The 17,832-nt window shown below is 39.3% G+C and overlaps 1 protein-coding gene across 7 annotated transcripts in view; it reads right to left on the bottom strand.

Moving 5' to 3' along the window:
- ATL2 (atlastin GTPase 2) overlaps positions 1-17,832 on the bottom strand; it is a 79,634-nt gene that overhangs the window by 19,867 nt on the left and 41,935 nt on the right. For 6 of the 7 annotated variants that reach the window (XM_015112132.3, XM_028831752.2, XM_015112131.3 and 3 more), the window contains 2 exons: positions 2,995-3,129; positions 2,645-2,749 (listed from right to left, as the gene is read on the bottom strand). In XM_015112132.3, the coding sequence (XP_014967618.2) occupies positions 2,645-2,749; positions 2,995-3,129 (240 nt within the window). Of the gene's footprint in view, positions 1-1,300; positions 2,750-2,994; positions 3,130-17,832 lie in introns of all 7 variants that reach the window. The other variant, XM_028831753.2, reaches the window with a different exon arrangement.

Raw genomic sequence — 17,832 nt, 5'->3', positions numbered from 1 at the left:
AGGTGGCACTCTTGCCCTTTCCAGAATTTTTTGGAGGCAACTAGAGCTGATAAAGGAGGGTCTAAACATCCTCAGGAAAGGGGGATTTTCATCCATTAATTCTAAGACAGATCTTTAGAAAGTAATCTACACTGCCAGAGGAGAAAAGTGGCCATCAACAGATATCACCTCTGCTAAAATAACTTACATCTTAAGGAACCAGGGTGACTCCAAAGACCAAACAATCTGTTCTAAGAGCAAATAAGTGATACTCTGGCCAAACCACTTGGAGGTCAAGAATATAGTCGATTTAGGCCAGCAAACCTAAAATAATATTCTTAGCTACTAATTCCAAACAAGGATTTAAAAGTAATTGATGACTGAGGTGATGACTTTAGATTTTAATATTTTTAACATAAACTCTGACACAATGATTAACCTATGTGGGCCTCTGCTTTTAGAAAACAAGCCTGGATCCTTTCATTGTCAGGGCCAGGAAACAGAGAAAGGGATTTATTTAACTTAGATCACTAGTACTTAGCATACTGTCTTGTATATAACAGGTGCTCAGTATGTATTTGTTGAAGGAATAAATGACAAGAAGATCAAATTAACATTTATCTATCAGCCAGATATCTTACACAAGGAAAGAAAACTACCCCCTCAAAGGCAAGGAAGAAAATAATCATAATCTTAATCTTCTTGGTTATTTATACTTTACAAAGCACTTTCATATGCATTATCTCATTTAGCTCTCATTTCTGACTGCACACAACAACCACATGCAAGATAGGCAAGATGACTAAAACTCATTTTACAGACAACAAAGTGGCTGTACAGCTTTAAGTGGTTGTCTAAAACCAGGTCTCTTACTATCAAAAAGTTGAATAAACAAAGAAAAAAAGACCAAGGGATAAGTTATAAGACAGAGAACTCCCTCTAGAGCCAGCTAACCTGAGGGGCTTCTGCTTGCTTCAAGAGAATCACAGTTGTGCCATCTTGCAAGATCAGAGAAAAAAGAGACTTAGAGGGTCCCCACCAGCATCACTTAGTGGGTAATGACAAATATCCCAACCCTATAATAAACTGAAGCCAAGCTGAAGAGTATACTTCCTTTAGCTCATGTTAACAGCCAACCTTCTTTCCACTCTGATGGCCAGGTACTTCAAAGTGAGGAAGGAGGAAAATGGGAGCTTAGAGAGACGAGTCATATGTTCCAGACATTACTGGAAAGCATTAAAAAAATCCAAGACACTGTGACAGCATCACCTATGATCTACCATTGATAAGAACAATTTCTTATCTTGGGAGGATCACATACCCATTTTTAAAAAATATTTGCAAATATACTTCTTGATACACCATCACCAGCTGGGCCTAACCGCCATACTTCAATAATTCATTTTTCAGAGATGTATCAGCCACAGATGATCTCAGAAAAGAAAAAGTAAAGAAATACCAAATGACATGTGATAGTTTAATTCAGTCCAATCCATCTAAATTATACAGAAAAGAAATGGCCTAGCCTGAAGAAACTAGAACCTGATAGAACACCAAATACAATTTGAATATAAGTGAAAAAGAGAAGGGATTTTATCCCTTCCTAAATGAAGATGCTAAAAATCCTGTTTATTATTACATAAGCATTATTTGGGTTTCCTAAATTAAACATTAATTAATTATTCTGCTTTTATCTCCTTTAGTTCAAATAACTGAGTACCACTTGTCACAGATATAGAATAAAACACTAGACTTCTAAGCTTAATTACTTGGGTTTTTTGTTTGTTTTAGCCAAAAAAAAAAAAAAAACCAAAAATATACTCTCCATATTGCTGTGTCTGGTAGCCATCTAACTGATTTCAATTACAGATAATGTGATATCTTTTCCTTTTTTAAAAAAAAAAAACAAAAAACAGTATATATTCTATAAAGAAAAAATAAGAGACTGGTTGTTGGTTTATTGCATCCTTTTTAACTATCCAAAGTACAAAATTTCACATCCTAAGCCAGAAAACCATGCATGGAAATGTAAATAACCAATAAGAAATGTAAATAGCTTTCAAGAAATGTAAATAGCTCTCTTTAATTTTAATTCCTTTTTTTCCCTTCAATCAAAAGGCATTTTGCCAGCACAAGGTGGCACATGCTGATAGTCCCAGCTACTTAAGAGGCTGAGGCAGGAGGATCACTTCAGCCCAGGAGGAAAAAGCTAGAGTATGTATGATCACACCCATGAATAGCCACTGCACTCCAACCTGGGCAACATAGTAAGAATCCATCTCAAAAAAAATTAAAACGGCATTTTCAAGAGGGGCCAAACACCAGGCGCGGTGGACCATGCCTGTAATCCCAGCACTTTGGGAGGCCAAGGTGGGCGGGTCACCTGAGGTCCGGAGTTCGAGACCAGCCTGGCCAACATGGTGAAACCTGTCTCTACTAAAAATACAAAAAATTAGCTGGGCATGGTGGCGGGAGCCTGTAGTCCCAGCTACTCGGGTTAGGAGAATGAACTCGGGAGGCAGGGGTTGCAGTGAGCCGAGATCACGCCACTGTACTCCAGCCTGGGCAACAAGAGTGAAACTCTGTCTCAAAAAAGAAAAAAAAAAAAAGGGGGGGGGTCAAATGATTATGTGAACTGATTGCACCACTTACTCTTGTGTCTCACCTGGACAGAGCTAGTCATAGTGCTCAGAGCAAACACCGTTGCACAGTCTTTGATAGTTGACTGGCTATCAAAGGCACCCTGGGTATCCATAAGCAGCACGGCAACCTAGGAATTTGAGAATTTAAAATACTTAGTAAAACAGTGGCCAAAAATGACTATAAAAAAAATCAAATGATAAATTTGAAAATCAGTCATTAAATTAAGAAAAGTACTTATCTCTCATACATTTGACATAATAATCCATATGTTAAAGTTATCAAACATTACTAGTTCTGTGTTGTTTTGATTTTTGATACCGGAAAATAGCCCAAGAAAGAACACAGGGTAGAAAAGTATAAACAGATTTTTACTTTCGTTCCATTAGGTCTGTCAATCACAAATACTTCATTCCAAACTTGTATGCCTGTTGTTTCTCTTTCACAGCCACCTCGCCATGTAAAGCCTGTCAATGGTTCATTGTTTCCACCAATCCAACTTTGAGAATCCTGTCAAAGTTAAGGATAAATGTAAAATAAAACACAATTAAGAAATAAAAGAAACCCCAAAAATCACCTATTCTTTATTTTACAGATGGGGAAACTAAATCCAGAGAGAGAGAAAACACTGTGTAACAAACAAGTAGTTACAAAGCAGTCCTTAAATCCCATGTGGGGTTCTTTTTCTTGTAGAGATGTAGTCTCCTCCAAACTTGAATCTTCTTAAATCAGCTCACACTACTACTCTCTAGGCTTCTAAATAAGTGGGGTCATACTTACTTCCCTCCTTTTTAGAAAGATTTCCTGGCTGGGCATGACAGCTCATGTCCGTAATCCCAGCACTTTGGGAGGCTGAAGTGGGCAAATCACTTGAGGCCAGGAGTTTGAGACCAGCCTGGCCAATGTGGCGAAACCCCATCTTTACAAAAAGTACAAAACTTAGCTAGGCATGGTGGCACACTCCTGTAGTCCCAGCTACTCAGGAGGTTGAGGTACGAAGGATCACCTGAACCTGGGAGGTTGAGGCTACAGTGAGCTGAGACTGCACCACTGTACTCCAGCCTGGGTGACAGAGTAAGATCCTGCCTCAAAAAAAAAAAAAAAAAAAAAAGAGAGAGAGAGAGAGAGAGAAAGATTTCCTAAAATGTTAAAAACCATAAAAAAAAAAACTCGGCACCAATTATTTTAACATGATCTTACACAGATAAGCAAAACTAAGTTTCAGGTAGAAAGACTGTCAAAACAGCATTGCTCTCTTTAGAAACAGCTTATACTAAGAAGTTTTCACACTGCCTTCATTTCCTCTTTAAAAAATAATCAATTTTAGGCTGGGTGCAGTGGCTCATACCTATAACCCTAGCACTCTGGGAGGCCGAGGCAGGTGGATCACCTAAGTGGCTGAAGTGGGCAAATCACTTTTGAGGCCAGGAGTTTGAGACCAGCCTGGCCAACATGGTGAAACCCCATCTCTACTAGAAATACAAAAATTAGCCAGGTGTTGTGGCACACGTCTATAATCCCAGCTACTCAGGAGGCTGAGGCAAGAAAATCACTTGAACCTGTGGGCAGAGGTTGCAGTGAGCAGAGATCGCACCACTCCACTCCACCCTGGGAAAAAGAGTGAAACTGTCTCACAAATTTTCAAAAAAAATCAATTTAAAAAGTAACCCCAAGACTTGTTTGGAACCTGATTTAAACAAACCAACTATTTAAAATGCCTTTTTTGAAACCAATAGGAAAATATGAACCCAAATTGGTTATCTCATTAGATGGTGTTAAATTAGGGTAAAGAAGATTGTTTGGTGTGCTAATGATACTGTGCTTAAGAAAAAAATATATAGTCTTTATCTATTAGATACTCAAGTATCTGTAGTGAAAGGATATGTCTGGCATTTGCTTTAAAATATTCCGGGAGGTGAGGAAAAAAGAGAACAGATAAAACAAGACCAGCAAAATGTTGACAGGTACACTGGAGTTCATTATATACAATTCTCTTTATTTTAGGGTATGTTTAAAATTTTCCACAATAAAAGTTTTTAACTAGAACCACAGGGCTAAATTTTTATTATGAAATAACATGAAAGTTAATATATAAGGTAATTTTTCTAGAAAATTAAATCTGGGACATAATAAACGAGTATCTTTGACAGACGTCAAGATCCCTATACTTCAGTATACTTAAAGTCCACATAACCTTTACTCAATGTACCCCACAGGAAAAATTCCTTTGTTTCAGAAATACTTCTAATAAGCCTGGATATCTAGTCTAAAACAAATTACAAAGCCTGAATTAGGAGTGGAGAGACGTTTAAGACAGGACCAATGAGGGACGAAGCAATTTATTAAAAGCAGACACACAGTGGCAAAAACAAAAACAAAATAGTGTCAGCCAGGCATGGTGGCTTATGCCTGTAATCCCAGCACTTTGAAAGGCTGAGGCGGGTGGATCACTTGAGGCTAGGAGTTCAAGACCAGCCTGGCCAACATGGTGAAACCCCATCTCTACTAAAAAGACATTAAAAAAAAAAAATTAGCCAGGCGTGAAAGCACATGCCTGTAATCCCAGCTACTTGGGAAGCTGAGGGAGGAGAATCGCTCGAACCCAGGTTTCACATGGGTTGTGGGAAGTGGAGATTGCAGTGAGCTGAGATTGCACCGCTGAGCTCTAGCCTGGGCAACAGAGAGAGACTCTGTCTCAAACAAAACAAAACAGAACAAAAAGTATCATCCAGACCATCACCTAACATAGCTTTAAACTTCAAACCATCTTTAATTATTAATTATTATTATTATTCCACAAAACTCCCATCCCCAGTAGACCCACCAATCCTATCAATTACAAACTTCTCTTGGATTCATTTCTTTTTCTTCAGTTTTCAATACCTTCAACTTAAAGACCTCATCTATGCTGGTCAGAAGGCTGCCACCTGAGACAATTCCATTCACAGTATATATGATGGACTTGTGTTTCAGGAGGCACCCTTCACAGGACTCAGAAGATTATTTTGACACTCCCCAGACAAGCAAAATTGGTGATCCTGCCCCTTGACTGCATATTTGGATACTTCATATTGGTCCCTATGCAACTCCTGCTCTATCCTCTAATCCATTTTTCCATAGTCATTGAATGTTCACAAGAAATGTAATCGTGCCACTGTCCTGCTGAAAAGTCATCTGTGGCTCCCCACTACCAATAAGACCATCTGGAGATCTGCTGCATTAAGAATCCTTTTTTCTTTTTCTTTTTTTGAGACAGGGTCTCACTCTGTCACCCAGGCTAGAGTGCAGTGGCCCAATCAGCACTCACTGAAGCCTCATCCTCCTGGGCTCAAGTGATCTTCCCACCTCAGCCTCCCAAGTAGCTGGGACTGCAGGTGCACACCACCACACCTGGCTGATTTTTGTATTTTTTGTAGAGACGGGATTTCGCCATGTTGCCCAGGCTGATAACAATCCATCTCTAATTTACTCTTCTTGTCTGTGCTCCTGATATTCCCCACAGATCTCAACACACATCTTCCTGATTCTACCATACCAAAAGTTACCATTCCCCAAACGCATATGTTGTTTAGCTTAGGTATACCTCTGTTCCAGCTATTGTCTGCCTAGACTCAGCCAGCAGTCAAGAAACTTCAACTTTTCTGTACTGTTAAAGCATATTATTGATACTGCATGGTTGTTACCTTTATATAGTTTTGCAGTTCTTATGTGAGTCTCTTGAGAGCAAAGGCTGTAAAGAATCATCTTTGTTCACCAAACTGCTCCTATCAAAATGCCTTGCACTGTTGTAAGTTCTCACACGGAGAATCTCATTCCCCCACAATGTCAAAAAAAAACCTGGTACTTAATGAATTTATGATTTGTAAAAGTTACAGCCTACACAAATAACTCCTCTAAGAGAACTCTGGTTTTACTCTACATTTTACTTATTTCTATCTCCTCTACAAGAAGGTAAGTTTCACTAAAGTTGTGTTTCATTCTCAGCACAAGTTTCATTCTCAGCACAAGTATTCCCAGCACAGAGAATAGTGTGCCTGGCTCACAGTAGGTATTCTAAGTATTTCTTAAATAAACAAAAAAGTTTACTTATAAGTTTCGATGTACTCCCTTTTGAGCATGGGTAATAAATCCAGAAGAAATATGATCTTTGTTATTATTCCTAGAAACAAAACAATTACATAAAGAAGACAGTAAAAATAAATTTTTAAAAGTATAGATGACTGAAATAATAGGCTTATATGTTTGCTAGCCGCCTCTTCCAAAGAAACTTTAAAAAGAATTGGTGTCTCATAAAAATCTACTATGTATCATCTCTTCCTAAGTTACCTTGGAATAGAAATGTTTAAAAAAAAAATACTAAACTGATTAGTCAGCAAAAGGATGAAAGAAGCTAAGTGTGGTGGCTACACTTGTAATCCCAGCACTTTGGGAGGCCAAGGCAGGAGGATCACTTGAGCCCAAAAGTTCAAAGCTGCAGTGAGCTATGATGACACCACCACACTCCAGCCTGGATGACAGAGTGAGACCTCGTCTCTATTTAACAACAACAACAACAAAGATGAAAAAATAAATCAGAGAACTAATCAGACTCTTCAAAACTTGTAAAAGTCTATAATTTCTCTAACATAGTGAATACTGACAGCTTTCATAAAATACAGTCATTCATTCATTCATTAAATATTTATGGAACATCTACCACGTGCCAGCCATTTTTCTAGGGATACAGCACTGAACAAGAATAAACATTCCTGCCCTCAAAGAGAATTTTAGTGGGAGCTAGAGGCAGCTTTGCTGATAATATTTGCTGTGATAATTTACTAAAAGCAAACCTAAAAACTTGAAAACACTAATCTGATACTATTTACTACTATGGAGACAAAAGCCTCAAAACTCAGAAATACGAAAAACAAACAAACAAACAAACGCGTAGTTACAGAATAAATCTCAACTGCCAAAGGCAATCTAAAATCACCAGAAGTTTTTTTTTTTTTTTGAGATGGGGTCTCACTTGCTATGTTGCCCAGGCTGGTCTTGAACTCTTGAGATCAAGCAATCCTCCCACCTCAGCCTCTCAAAGTGCTGGGATTACAAGCAAGAGCCACCATGCCCAGCCTAAAGTTTAAGTATAATCAAATAGTGAATAAATACAGCCCTTGCCAAAAAGACGTCCTACATAATATAATTATCAGCAATAAAGAAAACTTACCTATTCTAAACAGTAAGAAACAAATTCATATTTTGTCAAAGGAAAGGTACAGTCCCTAGCAACAAAGTGAAACAACTATGTAAACATTTATTTATTTAGTTAGAAAGAAAAAGAGACAGACAGACAGACAGGGTCTTGCTCTATCGCCCAAGCTGGAGAGCAGTGGCACAATCATAGCTCGCTGTCCTCAACCTCCTGGGCTCTAGTGATCAAACAAAGTGTTGGTTCTCCTGCCAGGCCTACATGTATCAGAGCACACCCGCTCCTGACTGCTGGCAAGCTGACTCCCTTTCACAATGGATAGGCTGGAAAAATAAAGGTTCATACAGAAGCCATAAATCATCACAACTAGGAGCAAAAGGAATAAAAACGATGAAATTAAGATCCAAGTAGCACTACAATAATAAGCGAGACCCTCCCTAGTTGCATGGCATTCCCCACACCACCACAAATGAAAATCTTCATCTGTATAAAACTAGTACCTATTCAGGAGACAGGATATGAACACTCAGCCTCCAAACTGATGGACAGAATAAATACTGTACACATTCTAACCACCAACTGTATTTACTATTTTCATTTGAATATGTGAGAACACTCTGCAAGTCCTGGAACAAATTATCAAACACTTGACTTTAAAATAGTTAAAAACTGTCTAACATCTTATCCAATCCCATCCTCATCCCATACCCAACTCTTCCCATCTGAGGCTGGACAAATCAATGAAATTATGACTGAACCAAGTCATGAGCCCAGGAAAAGGACAACTCTAACAACTCAGGTACACGCTGAAGAGGAATTTAATATATTTTGATAGAAGGTTCTGTTTAAAAGGTTGTCTTTGACCTTGAAGACAGAATGCTAAATGAAATAGGCCACACACAAAAGGACAAATATTCTGATTCCACTCATATGAGGTGCTTAGTCAAATTCACAGGGACAGAAAGTAGAATGGTGGATGCCAGAGGATGGGGGAGAGAAATGGGGAGTGAGTTAGTGTTTAACGGGCACAGAGCTTCAGTTGGGGAATGAAGAAGTTCTGGAGATCGATGGTGGCAATGGCTGCACAACAATGTGAACAGACTTAGTACCACTGAAGTTGTACACTTACAAATGGTTAAAGAGGTAAATTTTACATTATGCCTATCTTACCACAATTAAAACAAAAAAGGTGCCCTTGAAGGCTAACAAAATGGAAGGAGCAGACACCTCTGGTAATTAAACTGAGATTTGACTTTAGAGTCTTCCGTTGGACTTCCAGTTTCAACTTTCTCTTGTAAAAATTTAGAAGTCATCAGACCCATCTTTACAACAAGAAAAAACCTTAGCGAACTGAAAAATCAATAACTCTCCTTTCTCAGATCAAAGAACTGAGATCACAAGTCAAACCACTCCTACAAAATCATGACAGACAAACTAACACAAAGGATCATGAGCTGAGGTCAGCTTACCAGCAACTGCTGCAGCCAACTGGTAGGAACACTTAAATGACAATTTGAATGAATTGTCAGAAGCTGAGAGTGAACTAGTTTAAGCATTAAAAACCCTAGAGTCTTAGCAAACCCCACACTTTCCTGAATATTATCTCAAAGAACTCCATAAAGTTCTCAAAGTAATAACGGAAGAAAGTTTCCCTCATGACTGACAAGGGAGGGGAAGTAACCCTGGGAAAGTAACCACTATCTGTCTGTCTGTCTGTCTGTCTATCTAATCTACATACACACACACACACACACACACACACACACACACACACACACACACACACAGCAGTCCCCACAACAAAAGCCTGCCCTCCTGAGAAAACTACCTTACCAGAGCTTTATCTGACCCTAGGGAGGAGCAATCAGCCAACTCCAGCCCCATCTAGGGTTCCTGTCTAGTTTTTTTTTTTTTAAAAGGGTCATAGACCAGGACTCAGGCCCACTAAAAAACTAAGGAGCCAGGTGCAGTGGTGTGTCTGTAGTCTCAGCTATTCAGGAGACTAAGCTCAGAAGTTCGAGACCAGCCTGGGCAACATAAGGAGACTCTGTCTCAAAAAGAATAAAAATAAAACTAAGATTTAACCATAAGGTGACATATGATGCTTCTGCTCTCCTACACTTTACCACCTCATCAACAATGCTCCAATATAATGACAGTGGATTACAAATAAAAAAGTTGCAAGACACAGAGTTCAGTAAATTCAATAAAATTTCTTGGGAAATCCCCAAGACAATGTGAGAGCAGGGAGAAACTGCTAGGATCTGCAGCTACAAAATACATTAAACACAGCCCATCTCCTAACTAGATTAACATATAATCTCATAATAAAAGGCTAAATCTTCAGTCTTTATTACCTGATACTTCATGTCTGGCTTTCAGCAAAAAATTACAAGCCATGTCAAAAGGCAAGAAAAAATAGACTGAAAAGACAAGGCAAACATCAGAACCAGACTTGGATATATTTCAGAATTATAAAATAGGAAACTGATCCAGGAAGAAGATAGGTGTTTAAAAGGTGTCTTTGACCTTGAAGACACTATGCTAAATGAAATAGGCCACACACAAAAAGACAAATATTCTATGATTCCACTCATATGAGATGCTTAGTCAAATTCACAGGGACAGAAAGTAGAATGGTGGATGCCAAGGGATGGGGGAGCGAAATGGGGAGTTAGTGTTTAACGGGCACAGAGCTTCAGTTGGGGAATGAAGTTCTGGAGATGGATGGTGGCAATGGCTGCACAACAACGTGAACAGACTTAGTTAGACAGAAAGTCATTTATGTCGCCAATACCAAGCAGGATAAATACCAAAAAATCTCTACTATGTATGTCACGGGCCTAGCTGCAAAGTAACACAAAGAGAAAAATCTTGAAAGAAGTCAGGAACAAAACACTTTACCTATAGAGGAACAAACATAAGAATTACACTGAACTTCCCATTACAAATCATGCAAGCAGCTGGGTGCGGTGGCTCCTGCCTATAATTCCAGCACTTTGGGAGGCCGAGGCAGGCAGATCACTTGAGGTCTGGAGTTCGAGACCACCCTGGTCAATATGACAAAAGCCCCATCTCTACTAAAAATACAAAAATTAGCCGGGCGTGGTGGCCCGCACCTGTAGTCCCAGCTACTTGGGAGGCTGAGGCAGGAGAATTACTTGCGCCCGGAAGGCAGAGCTTGTAGTGAGCCAAGATCACGCCACTGCACTCCAGACTGGGTGACAGAGTGAGGTTCCATCTCAAAAAACAAAACAAAACAAAAATCATGCAAGCAGGAAGGAAATAGGGTAAAATGTTTATAGAGCTGGGTGAAAAAAAAAATTCCTCCAAACTAAAATTCTGTATCCAGTAAAGTTATCCTACAAAAGAAGTAAAGACTTTCTTAGCCAAAAACTGAGGAAGGTTGTCGCCAATACATCAGCAAAAAGGAAAATGATATAGGTGAGAAACTCAAATCTACATAAAGAGAGAAAGAATGTCAGAGAAGGATAAAAAGGTAAAAAAATCTTTTAGATGGTTATAGTATATAGATCAGGGAAACAAATGACAGCAATGTATAAAAGACAGGAGGGAGGAACTGGGACTACGCTAAGGTAACTGCACTATCCATGAAGCAGTATAATATGTGAAAGTGCACTTAGCTGAGTTGTAAATGTATATTGCAAACTCCAGGCAGCCACCAAAAAAACACATTTAACAGATACATTAAGAGAGTACAGAAAATGCAATCAAGTTAAATGTTCAACTAAAATTAGAGAAGGCAGAAAAAAGGGGAAGATAAGAAAAAAAAAGTACACACACACAAAAAAAACACCAGAAACAATTATACGCATGGCAGCTATGAATCCAATTATATCAACAATCACTTTACATGTGAATGACTTAAATATACCAAGTAAAAGAAATTGTCAGCTGGGCACAGTGGCTCATGTCTCTAACCCCAGCACTTTGGAAGGCTGAGGCAGGTGGATCACCTGAGGTCAGGAGTTCGAGATCAGTCTAGTCAACACGGGGAAACCTTGTCTCTACTAAAAATACAAAACTTAGCCGGGCATGGTGGCAGGTGCCTGTAATCCCAGCTATTCAGGAGGCTAAGGCAAAATCATTTGAACCAGGGAGGCGGAGGTTGCAGTGAGCCGAGATTGCACCACTGCACTCCAGCCTGGGTGACAGAGTAAGAGCCTGTCTCAAAAAAAGAAATTGTCACAAAAATAGAGCCAACTACATGCTATCTATTTGAAAAACCCCACTTTACAAAGACACGGGTTAAAAGTAAAGGTATGGGAAAGACATACCATGCCAACACTAATCAAAAGAAAGCTAGAATAGCTCTGTTAATTACAGACAAAGCAGTTTTCAAACTAAGAGAAAAACGACTTCTGAACAAAGGTTAGAGTTGCATTACACCAAAATACGTAAAGCAAAAATTGAACTCCAAAGAGTAATAGACAAATCCACTATTAAACTGGGAGACCTCACACCTCTTTATAGGTAGCTGACATACCCAGCAAGTAGAAAAACAGTAACACAGTTGAGCTGAACAGAATCAGCAATCAAATGGATCTAACTGACATTACAGAACACTTCATTCAACAACAGCACAATACATACTCTTCTCAAACTCACAAAGAACATTCACCAAGGTAGACGATATCCTGAGCCTTAAAATACACCTTTAAAAATTTAAAGGGATAGATAATACAAAGTATGCTCTCATACCACAATAGAATTGAACTATTAATAGAAATCAATAGCAGAAACACAGCTGGAAAACTCCCCAAATAGTTGGAGTTTAAAACAACTCACCTCAAAATAACACAGGAATCAAGGAAATCTCAATAGAAATTTTAAAATACATTGAACTAAATGAAAATGAAAATAAAACCTATTAAAATTTCCGTGATTAGAGGAGATCTGTAGCATTAGATGCATACAGTAGGAAAGAAAAAACAGTGATTAGAGGAGAATTTATAGCATTAGAGGCATAGAGGAGGAAAGGAAAAAAGTTCTAAAACCAATACTCTTAAGCTGCCACCTCACGTAACTGGAAAAGAAGACCAATATAAACCTAAAGTAAGATGAATAAAATCAGAGCAAGAACCAATGAAACTGAAACAAGAAAACAGAAAATCACAACAGAAAAAACAAATCAATGAAACAAAAAACTGGTCCTTCAAAAAGATCAATATAATTGATTGAAGAGAGAGAGGGGCAGAAAAAAAGAGAAGACAAACTAATATCAGAAATCAAAGAATCATCATCACTAATTCCATGAACATTAAAAAAAAAAGAATACTAAGAACTCTATGCCCACAGATTTAGTAACTTAGTTGAAATGGAGCAATTCTTGGAAAGAAACAAACTACCAAACTCACACAAGGAGAACTAGATCATCTATTTAAAAAAAAAAAAAAAAAGGCCAGGTGCAGTGGCTCACACCTGTAATCCCAGCACTTTGGGAGGCTGAGGGGGCAGATCACCTGAGGTCAGGAGTTCAAGACCAGCCTGGCCAACATGGTGAAACCCCCATCTCAACTAAAACTACAAAAATTAGCCAGGCATGGTGGTGGCAGCCTGTAATCCCAGCTACTCAGGAGGCTGAAGCAAGAGAATCGCTGGAACTCAAGAGGCAGAAGCTACAGTGAGCTGAGATTGTACCACTGCACTCCAGCCTGGGTGATAGGCAAGACTCCATCTCAAATAAAATAAAATAAAATAAAATAAAATAAAATAAAATAAAATAAAATAAGAAGACCAATAAATAACCTTTCAAAAGAAGGATTTACAAAGCCCAAGTGACTTCACTGGAAAACTCTACCAAGCATTTAAGGAAGAAATGGTACCAGTTCTCTACAAATTCTTTCAGAAAATAAGCAGAGGGAATACTTCCTAATTAATTCAAAGTATTACCCTAATACCAAAACCAGACAAAGATACTACAAATAAAGGAAAACTGCAGACCAGTACATACCATGAACATAGATGTGAAAATCCCTGACAAAATATTAGCAAATCAAATCTACAATGTATAAAAAGAATTACACACCATGATCAAGTGGGATTTATTCCAGGAATGCAAGGCTGGCTCAACAACTCAAAGTCAATAAATGTAATCCATCATAACAATAGTCTAAAAAAAAAAATCAGCTGGGAATGGTGGCTCACGCCTGTAATCTCAACACTTTGGGAGGCCAAGGCGGCCAGAATATCTGAGGTCAGGAGTTCGAGACCCGGCTGGCCAACATGGCAACACCCCATCTCTACCACAAATACAAAAATTAGCCAGCCATGGTGGCGCACACCTGTAATCCCAGCTACTGTGGAGGCTGAGGCAGGAGAATTGCTTAAACCCGGGAGGCAGAGGCTGCAGTGAGCCGAGATCGTGTCACTGCACTCTAGCCTAGGCGACAGAACAAGACTGTCTCAAAAAAGAAAAGAAAGAAAAGAAAAACACATAATATCAATAAACACAGGAAAACTATTTGACAAAATCTAACACTCATTCAGGACTTAAAAAAAAAAAACAAAAAAACAAAAAAACTCCCAGCACACTAGGAATAAAGAGAAACTTCAATTAAAAAAAAAAAAATCTACAAAAAATCCTACAGCTAACATAGTAGTAAGAAACTAGATGCTTTCCAGAAACTAGGTTAGAAAACAGACAAGGATATTCACTATTTATCACTTGTACTCAATACTACCGGAGGTTCTAGCTGGGACCATTAGCCAAGACACAGAAATAAAAGTTTCCCAGATTAGAAAGAAAGAAGTAAAACAAGCACCATTTGCAGATGACATGATCTTGTATATAGAAAACTCTAAGGAATTCGCTAAAAAAGTTATTGAAACTAATAAACAAATTCAGGATTTGTTTCAAGGATACAAGATCAATATGCAAGTCAAGTAAATATGAACTATGAACTTGCATGAACAATTCAAAAATGAAATTAAGAAAGCAATTCCATTCATAGTAACATCCACAAAAGGAATAAATTGAAGTGCAAAACTTATACTCAAAAACTCTAAAAAACATTTTTGAAATTAAAAGATAACATCCCATATTTATGGACTGTTAGACTTAATATTGTTAACACAGTAATATTTCCCAAATTGATCTTTCAGATTCAACCAATCGCCAATAGAATCCCAGCTAACTTCCTGTAGAAACTGAGAAGCTAACTCTAAAATTCATATGGGATTGCAAAGAACCCCAAATAGCCAAACAATCTTGAAAAAGAACAAAATGGGACTCACTTCCTCATTTCAAAATTTACTACAAAGCAACAGTAAAGAAGATAGTGTGGTACCGGTATAAGAACAAGACATGGCCTGGCGTGGTGGCTCACACCTGTAATCCTAGCACTTTGGGAGGCCGAGGCAGGCAGACTGCCTGAGCGCAGGAGTTCAAGACAAGCCTGGGCAACACGGTGAAACCACGTCTCTACTAACATACAAAAAAACTGGCCAGGTGCGGTAGCTCACACCTGTAATCCCAGCACTTTGGGAGGCCGAGGCAGGCAGACTGCCTGAGCGCAGGAGTTCAAGACAAGCCTGGGCAACACGGTGAAACCACGTCTCTACTAACATACAAAAAAACTGGCCAGGTGCGGTAGCTCACACCTGTAATCCCAGCACTTTGGGAGGCCAAGGCAGGCCTATCACGAGGTCAAGAGATAGAGACCATCATGGCCAACATGATGAAACTCCATCTCTACTAAAAATACAAAAAGTAGTTGGGCATGGTAGTGCGTGCCTGCAGTCCCAGCTACTCAGAAGGCTGAGGCAGGAGAATCGCTTGAACCCGGGAGGCGGAGGTTGCAGTGAGCTGAGCTGGAGCCACTGCACTCCAACCTGGCAACAGAGAGAGACTCTGTCTCAAAAAAAAATTAGCTGGGTGTGGCGGCGCATGCCTGTAGTCCCAGCTACTTGGAAGGCTGAGGCAGGAGAACCGTTTGAACCCAGGAGACGGAGGTTGTTGCAGTGAGCCAAGATCACACCACTGCACTTCAGCCTGGGCAACACAGCAAGACTCCATAAAAAAGAACACATATATAGATCATGGAATAGAACTGAGAGTCAAGAAATAAATTCATGTCTATAATCAACTGGTTTTCAACAAGGTACCAAGAGCATTCAATAAAGTGTTAAACAGTCTTTCCAAAAATGGTGCTGGGACAAATAACCAAAAAATGAAGGAAGAACCATCTTTCATATTATTATAACATATACACATATATTTTACATAATTAACATACTATATATTAATATGATTTATAGCATTACTCCTAATAGTCATAAAGTTGCAAACAAACCAAATGTCCAATAACTGACGAATGGATAAATAAAATGTAGTATATCCATACGAGAGAATATTATTCAGCCATAAAAAGAAGTACTGATACATAACATAATATGGATGAACCCTGAAAATATTATGTTAAGTGAAGCCAGTCACAAAAGACCACATTTTTTAAGATTCCACTTACATGTATGTCCAGGATAGACAAATCCATAGAGATACAAAATAGATTAGTGGTTCCTTCAGGTTGAGGGTTTGGAGAAAGGATCTGGGGTAACAGCTAAAGGGCTGTTACCGGGATTCATTTTGAGATAATGGAAACTTTGTTTCTTTTTGAGGCTGCATCTTGCTCTCTCTCCCAGGCTGGAGTACAGTAGCACAATCAGGGCTCACTATAACCTCAACCTCCTGGGCTCAAGCCATCCTCCTGCCTTAGCCTCCTGAGTGGCTGGAACTACACCACCACGCTCGGCTAATTTTTTAATTTTTTGTAGAGATGGAGTCTCCCTATGTTGCTCAGACTGGTCTCAAACTCTGGGCTCAAGCAATCCTCCCACCTCAGCCTCCCAGAGTGCTGGGATTACAGACATGAGCCACCATGCTCCGCCAATGGAAACATTTTAAAATTGTGGTAATAGTTGCACAACTCTGTGAACATACTAAAAACCACTGAACTGCACACTTTAAGTGAATGACTTATACGGTAAGTGAATTATCTCTCAGTAACACTGTTAAAAGGAAAAACAAAAAAATCAAATACCCTTAGTGTACAAGTTCAACAAAGACTCCTAGTCACATGAAACCCACTTGTATAACACTACCAGAGTCTAGGGGAGAACAAATGGCCCACTGAAGTTTCTGTTAACCATCCATGTATTAGTGCAATGTGACATAAATCTTACGGCTTGAACTTGCTTCTTGATGAAAGAATTATGGTATACATTCTCCAATCCATAGAAAATGTATCCTATTAAAGGAAAGAAATTCTGAAGCCAGGCTCAATGGTGCATGTCTTATAGTCCCAGCTACTTGCGAGGCTGAGGCAGGAGGACTGCTTCAGACCAGGAGTTCAAGGACAGCCTGGGCAATAGAGTGAGACCCAGTCTCACAAGAAAAAGAAAAAGAAATTCTGAACTAAAATTTATAAGTTGGGCCATGCACAGTGCCTCACACCTACAATTCGAGCACTTTGGGGAAGCCAAAATAGGAGGAATGCTTGAGCCCAGGAGTTCAAGACCAAGCTGGGCTAAAGAGTAAGGTCCTTCAGGGTTGACCACCTGAGCCCAGGAGTTCAAGGCTCAAGTGAGCTGTGATTATGCCACTGCACTCCAGCCTGGGCAACAGACTGAGACCATATCTTTAAACAAATAATAATTTTTTAAAAAATTTACAAGCTGAAAAGCAAAACTGTCCTGGCAGAGTGAGGGAAGGAGGTAGGGAGTTAATTACCTTTAAAAAAAAGTCTCAGCCAGGCATGATGGCTCACACCTGTAATCCCAGCACTTTGGGAGGCAGAGGTGGGCAGATTATGAGGTCAGGAGATTGAGACCATCCTGGCTAACACAGCGAAACCCCGTCTCTATTAAAAATACAAAAAATTAGCCGGGCGTGGTGGCAGATGCCTGTAGTCCCAGCTACTTGGGAGGCTGAGGCAGGAGAATGGCGTGAACCTGGGAGGCGGAGCTTGCAGTGAGCCAAGACTGCACCACTGCACTCCAACCTG

Source organism: Macaca mulatta, chromosome 13, assembly GCF_049350105.2.
Source record: "Macaca mulatta isolate MMU2019108-1 chromosome 13, T2T-MMU8v2.0, whole genome shotgun sequence".
Lineage (NCBI taxonomy): Eukaryota > Metazoa > Chordata > Mammalia > Primates > Cercopithecidae > Macaca > Macaca mulatta.
Note: the sequence above shows the minus strand (reverse complement) of the source record. Positions and strands in the feature narration are given on the sequence as shown.